This window comes from Myotis davidii, unplaced genomic scaffold (assembly GCF_000327345.1).
Source record: "Myotis davidii unplaced genomic scaffold, ASM32734v1 scaffold66, whole genome shotgun sequence".
In the NCBI taxonomy this organism is placed as follows: domain Eukaryota; kingdom Metazoa; phylum Chordata; class Mammalia; order Chiroptera; family Vespertilionidae; genus Myotis; species Myotis davidii.
The window spans coordinates 476190-487913 of NW_006297280.1; the positions used below are offsets into that span (position 1 = coordinate 476190).

The 11724-nt window shown below is 36.0% G+C and overlaps 1 protein-coding gene across 1 annotated transcript in view; it reads left to right on the plus strand.

The window, feature by feature from the left end:
- Positions 1-11724, plus strand: part of STARD13 (StAR related lipid transfer domain containing 13) — a 220626-nt gene that overhangs the window by 149335 nt on the left and 59567 nt on the right. Inside the window, exon 4 of the mRNA XM_006773040.2 lies at positions 10748-10811. Coding sequence (XP_006773103.1) covers positions 10748-10811 — 64 coding nt within the window. The remainder of the gene's footprint in view (positions 1-10747; positions 10812-11724) is intronic.

The window sequence follows — 11724 nt, forward strand, 5'->3', positions numbered from 1 at the left end:
CTGCCGCCAGCCCACTCCGCACGCACCTCTGCACCTTAGTATTTTACTTCCTCACTGCACCTTCTCTGAGTCTCGGTATGCTTTTCTCTTTCCTTATAGTTGTAGAATTTCCACTCAGCCAGCCTTCCTGTGGTTCTGGATGATGTCCATTCCGTCTTTTAGTTGTATTTTTGAAGTGGTTGTTCGAGGCAGCAAACTCCCGTGTTTACCTATGCCGCCATCTTGGTTTCTCTCTGACACTTGTGCTTTGATTGCCGGCCAGGCCTGAGGACTGCACCTGTGTACAAGTGTTGTGCACCAGGCCTCTAGTTGTTTATATTACCTTTTACAGGAGAAATCATAGGCCAAGGCTAAACCATGCTGGGAATGTCTACCTAGCTTCAGACCACCATAAGGAGTGTTTTTTTTTTCTCTCTCTCTCTCTCTTTTTTTTTTTCCATCTTAACAAATTGGCTGTTTTATATCAGCTCTCCAGAGCTGATATAAAATTGTGAAATATTTTAAGTGTACAATATGATGATTTCATATAGATATACATTGTGGAAGGAAGAGTTCAATGGTTGTGTGTATGATATTTGAAATTGTACCTAGGATTTTTAATATCTTAATTGAGAATGATTTTATAGATAGGATTGAGAATGAATGAGCAAGTAGATTAAAAGCAAAGGAAATGCAGATCACTTTACATCAGGAATTTCAAAGTCCAAAAAACAAAATAATTTTTTTAAAATATATTTTATTGATTTTTTTTTTACAGAGAGGAAGGGAGAGGGATAGAGAGTTAGAAACATTGATGAGAGAGAAACATCGATCAGCTGCTTCCTGCACACCCGCTACTGGGGATGTGCCCACAACCAAGGTACATGTTCTGGACCGGAATCGAACCTGGGACCCTTCAGTCTGCAGGCCGAAGCTCTATCCACTGAGCCGAACTGGTTAGGGCCAAAATAATTTTTAAATGAATAAAACAAAAGACTACATCTTTAAAAAGATAGATTTTATTTTTAGAGCCATTTTAGGTTCACAGCAAATTTGAGCACAAAATAGAGTTCATGCCCGGCTCAGTGGTTGACCTTCAACTTATGAACCAGGAGGTCACAGTTTGATCCCCAGTCAGGGCACATGCCCAGGTTGTAAGCTCAATCCCCTGTAAGGGGCATGCAGAAGGCAGCTGACAATGATTCTCATTATTGATGTTTCTAACTCTCCCTCTCCCTTCCTCTCTGAAATAAAAAAACATATTAAATATATTACATATATATATATACACATATATATACATACACATATTCATATATACACACACATATATACATATATACATATATACACACATATATATACATACATATATATACATATATATGTATATATATGTAAAAATACAAAGAGTTACTATATACCCTTGGACCTACACATATATAGCATCTCCTACCATCAATTGATGAACCTACATTGGACACATCATAGTTTACATTAGGGTTCACTCTTGGTCTTGTACATCCTATGGGTTTTGACAGATGTATTTATCATTATAGTATCATACAGAGTAGTTTCACTGCCCTAAACATCCTCTGTTTTCTGACTATTCACCCTTCCTCCCTCCTAACTCTGGGAAAGCACTGATCTTTTTAACTGTCTCAGTCATTTTGACTCTTCCAGAATGTCATGTAGTTGCAATTATTCTGTATGTAGCCTTCTCATATTGGCTTCCTTCCATTAGTAATGTGCATGTAAGTTTTCTCTAAGTCTTTTTATGGCTTGATGGCTCACATTTTTTTTTTTTTTTTTTTAGTGCTGAGTATATTTCATTGTCCAGATGTACCACAGTTTATTAATTCACCTATTAAAGAACACCTTGGTTCCTCCCAAGTTTTTGCAATTATGAATAAAACTGCTATTAACATTTCTGTGCAGGTTTTTATGTGGACATAAGTTTTCGTCTCATTTGGGTAAATACCAAGGAATGCAATTGCTCAGTCCTATGATAAGAGTGTGTTTGGCAGTAAGAAACTGCCACGCTGTCTTCCAAGATGGCTATACCATTTTGTATTCCCACCAACAATGAATGAGAGTTCCTGTTACTCCACATCCTTGCCATCATTTGGTGTTGTGGATGTTTTAGTATTTTGTCATTCTAATAGGTGAATCATGGTCTCATAGTTTTAATTTGTAATTCTCTAAACATATATGATGTTGAGCATCTTTCCATATGTTTATTTGCCATCTGTGTTTCTCCTTTGGTCAGAGGTCTGTTCAGATCTTTTGCCTATTTTTTAATTGGGCTGTTTGTCTTCTTATTTTTGAGTTTTAAGAGGGTTATTTTTTAAATATTTTAGATAACAGTTCTTTATCAGATATGTTTTTTTTTAAATATATTTTATTGATTTTTTACAGAGAGGAAGGGAGAGAGATAGAGAGTTAGAAACATCGATGAGAGAGAAACGCAGATCAGCTGCCTCCTGCACATCTCCTACTGGGGATGTGCCCGCAACCCAGGTACATGCCCTTGACCGGAATTGAACCTGGGACCTTTCAGTCCGCAGGCCGACGCTCTATCCACTGAGCCAAACCGGTTTCGGCCAGATATGTTTTTCACAAATATTTTCTCCAAATCTGTGGGTTGTCTCTTCATACATTTGACAATGTCTTTCATAAAGCAGAAGATTTCATTTTAATGAAGTCCAGTTTATCAATTTTTTTCTTTTCCAGAGTGTGCCTTTTATGTTGTATCTAAAAAGTCATACCACCACACCTCAGGTTACCTAGATTTTTCTCCTAGGTTATCCTCTACAAATTTCATTATTCTGTGTTTGAAATTAGGTTTATGATCCATTTTGAGTTAATTCTGGGGAAGGGTATAAGGTCTGTGTGTCTAGGTGATTTTTTTTTTTTTGGCATGGAGATGTTCAATTGTTCCAATATTGTTTGTTGAAAGACTGCCTGTTCTCCATTGTATTATATTTGTCCCTTTGTAACAAATCAGTTGACTGTATTTGTGTGGGTCTATTTCTTGGCTCTCAGTTTTGTCCCATTGATCTGTTTGTCTGTTCTTCTGCCAATATTACACTGTCTTGGTTACTGTAGCTTTGTAGTAAGTCTTAATGTCGGGTAGTGCAAACCTTCCAACATTGTTCTTCTGCTTCAATGTTATGTTAACTATTCTGGATCTTTTGCCTCTCTATGTAAACTTTAGAATCAGTTCATTCCTTTGTAATATTTTTCTTAAAACTGGATATTTTAAACAAAACTCTCAAATCATATCCTCCCCTTCCCCTACCCCATGGCTTCTTGTTGTTGCTGTTTATTTAGTGCCTTTTTTCAACTAATTCTCTAATGTCTAAATTATTTGTTGTCTCTACTTGGTTAGCTTAGTGGTCAGCAAATAACTAGGCAGAGATTTCCACAAACATCTTGAAGCAGTATGTCTCCCAGCCTTTGCCAAAGGGTTCTGTACATATTGGGCTATGGTTTCAACACTCCAGCAAGAAGTTAGTAGCTCTGTTTTAGCATTTCTTTTCTGCTTATGCAGATCACCAAAGTGAGACAGAGATGATAAATTAGGACTTTTGCAAGTCTTTCCTGGGTATGCATACAGTTCTTCCTATGTACTTGGCATTCTAGAGTCCTAAGAATGTGTTAGAACTTTTCTGAGTCCCCTGTAGACATGTCATTTCAGAGGTTTTTCTTTTACTAGTATTCCTCTGATTCACATCTTGTTTGGCCGAACTGTTATCACCATTTTAGGCAGCTGTGATGTCAAATAATTGCTGATGATTGATTTTGACAAACCCTTTGTGAATAAGCTAGTCTCAGTGATGAGCTCATAATCAAGTTAAATAAAGACAAGCTCTGTGAATAAGGGCATTCAGTGAATTGCCAGACAGCTTAGATAATGACAGTTCTTTAATAATGAAGCTTTTGGGGAGATCAAACCCATTCTGCCCTTTCCAGTGGCCGCTAGGATGCCAATGTGCACAGTTGACTCTGCTTGTTAACTGTTGTTTTTCAAAGCTCCTGCATACCTTGGAAAAGGACAATTGAATAGGCCAAGTTCAAATGCCACAAAGCTCTGTCCTTACATAGACTCACCATTTTCCAATGGTACTTAGATTGTTGCAAGCCTTTATTAATTTCCAGAGCTCTTAAAAAGCTTATTTTTGTACTTGTCTTTTTATGACTGACTTATTTTACTTAGCATAATTCCCTCTAGGTCTATCCATACTATCACAAATGGTAAGATTTTATTCAATTTTATGACCAGGTAATATTTCATTGTGTAAACCACAGTTCTTTTTATGCACTTGTCTATTGGTGGGCAGTTGGGTTTTTCCATAGCTTGGCTATTGTAAATAATGCTTCAATGAAGACAGGGGTTCATATATCATTTTGAATTGGTGTTTGGGTTTCTTTGGATATATTCCCAGCAGTGGAATTGCTGGGTTCCATTTTTAATTTTTTGAGAACCCTCTATACTCTTTTTCATAATGGTTGCACCAATATGCATTCCCACCAGCAATGTGAAATCCAAAGAACAAAATAAACAAACAAAATTGAAACATACTCATAGAGAGCAGACTGATGGTTATAAGAGGAGATGGGAATTGGGGGACTGGGTAAAAGAGGTGAAAGGATTAAGAAGTACGGATTGGTTGTTTCAAAATAGTTATGGGGATGTAAAGTAGAGCATAGGGAATACAGTCAATAATATTGTAATAACTATGTTTGGTGCCAGATGAGTACTTGAAGTATCAGCGGGAACACTTTGTAAAATATACGATTGTGTAACCATTATACTCTACACCTGAAACTAATTCAAAATAATATTGAATGTAAAGTGTAAATAAAAAATAAAATGTAGCCCTAGATGGTTTGGCTCAGTGGATGGAGCATTAAAAAGAATATTCTAAAAATAATAAATAAATAAATAAACAAACAAATAAATAAAATATGAAGTTTAAGCTTATTTTGATAATTTCTGCAGTATTCTTATTTTATTGAGAAGCAGAGTTTCAGACAGAGATCTTTACTTCATCATTCCCACTGATGTAACTCACTTGCATTATTATTCAGCATAATTGAAGTATAATTTACATTCAAATAAAATCATCAACTCAAAGTATACAATTTGACCAGTCTTATCAGATGTATGGTTATGTAACTATAACACAATCTTGATATAAAACATTTCTACTACCTAAAATATATCTTCTGTTACTGGCATTTAACAACCACTGTACTGTTTTCTGTCATTTCAATTCTATATTTTCTAAAATTTTGTATAAAAGCAATCATAGCGTGTACGCATTCTCTTTGTGTCTGGCTTCTTTCACTTCGCATAATGCCTTTGAGATTAATCCATGTTGTTGCTTATATCAGTAATTTGAGTGCCTTTGTATTACTGAGTATTTAATTGTGTGGATGCACCACAGTTTTTATATCCATTTAGCAGTTGATGGGCATTTGGGTTATTTCCCCTTTTGTCTATTTTATAAATAACATTGCTATGAAATTCTAGTACAAGTCTTTGAATGTGTGGTTTATTTTATCTTGGATAAAGAACTAAGAGTAGCATTGCTTGGTCAGATGCCAAGAATATGTTTAATGTTATAGGAAATTGCTAAGCCTAACCCTTTTGAAATTTCAGTGATTCTGCATTCTTGCTAAAACTTAGTATTGTCAGTGTTTTTAATTTAGGGACCCTAGTGTATATACTGGTGTCTTGTTACTTTAATTTTCATGTCTCCTATGACAAATGATGTTGAGCATCTTTTTTCATTTGTCATTTGTATATCTTCTTTCATATCTGTCTATTAAATATTTTGCCCATTTAAAAAATCAGCTTGCATAACATATTGTGGATTTGGGTTTTTTATATATTCTGAAAACAAGTCCTTTATGCAATATATGTTTGCTAATATTTTCTCCAAGTAGAGGAGAAAAGTTAAGATGCAGGCAAATATCTGACTTCGGGGGTGATAAAAGGACCCAACCCTAGGTAGTAAAATCTAGTTAGCCTCTAGCTTTAAAAAACAATAAACTTCCTGCCCAGCCAGTGTGCTTCAGTGGTTGACTGTGGACATATGAACCAGAAGGTCACAGTTTGATTCCCAGTCAGGCCATGCCCATGTTTCAGGTTCGATCCCCAGTGGGGGGCATGCAGGAGACAGCCAATCAGTGATTCTCTCTCATCATTGATGTTTCTATCTCTCCCACTCCCTTCCTCTCTGAAATCAATAAAAATATATAAATAAATAAACAATAAACCTCCTGTGTGTGTCAGAAAGTATAAAGTATATTCAAGCTTATGCTATATACAGGATAAGCCCTTTGATGTCTTTTGTATATATAGTACATCAAAACCTTTTGCACAGAATAAAATGGTTTGTTTGTGCTTCCAAGGCATAATAGAAGAACAAGTTTGTTAGATAGGTAAATTTTATAAATAATAGGCATTCCTTTCCTAAACAAACTTGTTGCAGAGCTGCTAAATGAGCAACATTTTTTTAAATTTAAGCTCTTATATATCAGAGCTTCCTCATGAAAATATATACAAAATTTACTTCACATACCACACTTACCCTTGGGTAGATGTTAGGCACATATGGAACTGCCCAAAAGATAGACTATCAGTTACAGGAGCAAAGGTCAAGAAAGTGCTGAAGACAGGTCCAGACTAAATGGTCTGCTTTTAATTCAGAGTTGCTTATTATATTTGACAGTGAAGGTGGAAAATGAGGGGAATCATCGAATATTTTTTAAGTAACTAAATGACATGATAAAAAGTTGAGAAATAAAATAGGTTTTAATGTGAAGCATTTGAAGTAATGGTGAAACCAATTAAAAGATAAGGGACTGAATTAGGACCAAAGAAGAAGCAAGATATTAAAAATATCCAGAGGTATAACCGACAGGACTTGGTGATCAAAATAAATGTAGGTCTTAAAAAGAAAAACCTTAAGATTACTCTGTTTTTCTGTTTCAGTGGCCTACTTTTAATCAAGACAAAACATTAAAAAGGAGAAGCAGGTTCTGAAGAAATTAGAGGTCAGTTTTGGTAGTTGAGTTTGAAGGGCAAGCAAGACTCCACTAATGGATGAGATTAGTGAGTACCTAGAAATGTCACTGGGACTCTGGTGAGGTGTGCGAGCCTGAGAAAGAGAATTGAACATGATAATAGTGTAATTTATTTAAAGATATGATAAGATATTTTAGCATAACCATGAATTCTAAAAATATATATAAGTTAAGGGTCAAGTACTGCTTAGTGACAGGAAAGAGATGTTTAGAGAGAGGAAAGATTTTCTCATCTTGAATGTCAAAGATGAGGCGAGTTTGAAGGGATAGTGAATGGTAATTAGTGTCCACTGCTAAAAAGAAGCTTTGGAATTTCATGACTAAAAATTATTGGGCAAAACTAGAAACGGTCCAAATGTTCAACAGCAAGAGAATAGGTAAACCAATTGTATATCTTCATAACATGGCATACTACTGAGCAACTAAAAAGGATGATTGCTATTATACTGAACAACATGGATTAACCTCAAAAACATTATACTGAAGAGAAAAAAAGCCAGACACAAATAGAACACACTGTGCTGTGCAATTCATTTATATGATGACCAAGAATTGGCAAAACCAAATCTATGGATAATAGAAATCAGAAACAGGATACTCTGGGGATGGTGGGAGGGGGTGTGGTGGTGGTGAGAATTTGCAGTAAAGGAGCACAAGATAATTTTCTGATGTAAACAAATATTCTTACCTTGTTTGAGGATAGTTACAATTGCCAAAACTTACTGACTTGAAAACTTAAGATCTATTCATAACAAGAATACTAAATTAAGTCATTTGTCAAAGATGGGAGATTGATCATCTGAATTTGCTTGCTTTTAAATTCCCGCTAATTTATGGAGATATTCATTTACAAAAGCAATTGTTAATACAGAAAGATCACAAGAATAAAATTTTCAAAGGAGAAAAACAGAAATATGAAATGGAGTACCAGTAAGCCCAAGAAAAAAAATTTACATGGTCAGTGAAAGAAGTCATAAAATAGATCAGTTTGTACTTCAGCGTCGTAAAATGTTCAAAAATGGGAAATGAGATTGAATGTAGGCTAAAAATAAAAGGGTTGTTTAAAAGTGTTATTTAAAGTAGGTATATTTACCAAATCTGTATTTGGGTGACTACTCCCCCGCCTTCAAGGTTATATGTTTATTCGCTGGAGAGGCTGAAACAGAAGTTCCCTAGTCTAGAGGACATCGGGCATCATTGAAGGTGGGATCTCTTTCAAAAACAAGGGCTTAAGTGATAGTCTATCTACATTCTAAATATTGAAATTACCAGGCCTCTTTTGTAACTCAGCTTCGGAGTATTGGACGAGTTAAATAGAATCTGAGTTCTGAGAAATTTGATTAGTCCATGATCTGAAAACAAACAAACAACATTAACAACAAAAAACTCCTCCAAATTCAAACTAGAACAGGTCAGAAGGCTCTGAGAGAGCTGTCTCCAGGGAAATTAAATTAATAGACTACCTGATATGTTTTAACACACTTAGAGATTTAGATAATTGGGGAGAGTTGAGTTTGAATTTAGGGATAAGCACACAGAAAACTATAAAAACAAGTAAACAAATGATTATTACCTCCTGGGAGAGTGAAAAGTTGAGAATGAAAGAAAAAATAATCAGAGTACGATATACATATGAAAAGCATTTACATGGCCATAATAAACACTGAGTATTGGTTTAGCAACAATTATGAAATTGTGACATAACTATAGTTAAAAGAGATACAGTAAAGGGTGTGAATGTATGGGGAGGTGAGCAGGCAGAATAGGTAGTAATAATATAAATCCTCCTCTTTCATAGAAAAAAAATGAATAGATAATGACTTAAACTGAAAAATCAATCAAAAGTAACAATATAAGCATGTTGTTGAGGTAAACACTGAAACAGTTTTAAAAGTTGTCTCCAAAGAGTGGTACATGAAAAATGACATGAAAGTTAATGTTTAACTCTTTAAACCATATGCATTCAATAACTATGATTTTCAAAAAAGTAACCAAATAAAGCAAGATAATAAAGGTATTTGTAAAGAGAATTTTATGAAATTAGGTTGCAGTGGGTTGAACTGAATGAAAATTGAGACTGTTCTCAGGAAACTGAATAGGATAAGGAGGGGTAATTAGTATAGCTGCTTGATTGAAAGATAAGATTAATGAAAAACTGATGGTTTCCTTGATGATGGTTATTTACATAGCTAACAAATTGGTTAGTCAGTTTGCTCAAAACAGGGATGAGCTTAAAGAGAAGAAAAGCAGTGAGAAGAGTTTGCTGAGGTAAGAGGGAATAAATGAGGTATTGTTTCAAAGTCCCATATGAAGTGGTAGATGTTGAAATCAAAATCAAGGTTAAAGGATTAGCTTTGAAAAATAATAGGGGCTTGGCCAGTGGTCTCAGTGGTTAGAGCACTGGCCATACACCTAAGGGTCATGGGTTTGATTCCTGGTCAAGGGCACATACATGGGTTGCAGGTTCAATCTCTGGCATCAGTCTTGGGAGGCGCCTCTCTCTCTCTCTCTTTCTCTCTCTCTCTCTCTCTCTCTCTCTCTCTCTCTCTCTCTCCCCCTCTTCCACTCTGTCTAAAAATCAATGGGAAAAATATCCGTGAGTGAGTATTACCAACAACAAAAAATAGGAACATCTTTTTTTTTAATGGTGAGAGAAAGGATTATTAGAAGAATTTATGTCAAATAGCTTATATTAAGCTGTATTTTCTCATTGGCAGTGGTAGCTAAGTCATCTGTTGAGAAACTGGCATCGTTTTTATGATCAGAGATTGGGAGCCAACCAGAGAAAACAATACAAAGAATGCTGGGTAGCAATTTTGGGAATCCAGCTGAGGATAAATGTATGTATTAGCACATGTTACCATAACAAAACACCACAGACTGGGTGTCTTAAACAGTAGACATTTATTTTCTCACAGTTTTGGAAGCTGGAAAATCTACAACGGGGGCACCAGCAGGGTTTGGTTCCTGATAAGGACTCTCTCTTCCTGGCTCACAGACAGCCATCTTCTCATTGTGTCCTTACATGGTAGAGTGAGTGAGAGAGTGAGAGCTCTCTGGTGTCTCTTCCTATAAGAACAATAATTTTACTGGATCGGGGTTATACCCTATGACCTCATTTAACTTTAATTACTTCTTACTGCAAAAACAGTCACACTGGAGGTTAGGGCTTCAACATATGTGTTTGAGGTGGACACAATTCACTCCATAGCATGTATAATTTAGCACTGTAGTTTGAGTTATTTTTTCATTTATATCCAGCAGCCCAAGAGCAAGAGAGAAAACAGACAGTTGAGTTGATCCAAATTTGGGGACTAGCGTGATAAAAGATCAAGGTGGCAAACATACTGAAGGGCTGGTGAAAGTATGGCTAAGATGAGTATGGGTTCCAAGCACAGCCGAAAGACAAGCAGGGAAAGGACCAGGTTTACATTAGGGAGGGGGAAGGGCAGAGATTGATAGTCTTTGTGGCAGAGTCCTCTCAGGTCTAGAGGCTGGAGAGCAAATGGGACTCTTGTGTAGCAAAGTTTCAGCTAGTTCGGTACTTCCTGGGACATAATGGATGTTTCTTCACTTTCAACTTCACTGACAATGAATGAGAATTAACAAACTGGAGAGAAAATTTAGGTTCATTAGTGGTAGCAATCATCACATTTTTCTTTCTTTTTAGACGATTAAATACATTGAACAAGTGTGCCTCAATGAAACTTGATGTGAACTTCCAAAGGAAAAAGGTAGGTGTCTACATCTTACTAAGACCATAGCTATACCAACAGAAGAGATTCAAATTCATAGATTAAAAACTACATGAACCTAAGCAAAATTATGAAAGGCTTGACCACCTACATTTATTCTCTAAATATCCCATCTTATCATAATCATTGAAGGTTAAGTAAGTCTATTATAAACCTAGGCCAAGGTCTGTTTGTTTCATCATCTTATTTTGCTTTAGTTTTTATCAGAGGTTTGGATTAAGAAGTAAAAGGTCTTAATTCTTTATGGTAATTTTTCAGAAGTTTGTCAAGGTGCAAATAATCCACTCCATATGAGAGTCAAATACTCCATAGGTATTAGTAGACGAAAAGAATGCAGAAAAGTGTGTGTGTGTCCATACCAAATGTTTCTACTTTGTTCATTCCCAAGGCATTTTATTTCAGGTATATTTCCAGACGCATTCATTCTTAGGCAGGTTCACCATAGACCAGTGATGGCAAACCTATGACACGTGTGTCAGAGGTGACACGCAAACTCATTTTTTGGTTGATTTTTCTTTGTTAAATGGCATTTAAATATATAAAATAAATTTCAAAAATATAAGTCTTTGTTTTACCGTATTTGCCGGCGTATAAGACGATTTTTTGGCCCTGAAAAATATGCCTCCAAGTGGGGGGTCGTCTTATACGCCAGGTACACTTCAGATAGACTGCCCATAGTGCTTGCCCCGTGCCATAGTAGCCTCCCGATGCTCGCCCACTTCATTCCACATACCGTTCAGGCATCAGCAGCGCTGCTGGGTGTATGCTCGGCTGTTATGCGATTTTGTTGTTATGCGATTTTACCACACTCGCAAAATCGCACACAGCCGACCATACACCCAGTATGATAGCGCAAAATCGCGAATCGCGATACCATACTGGGTGTATGGTT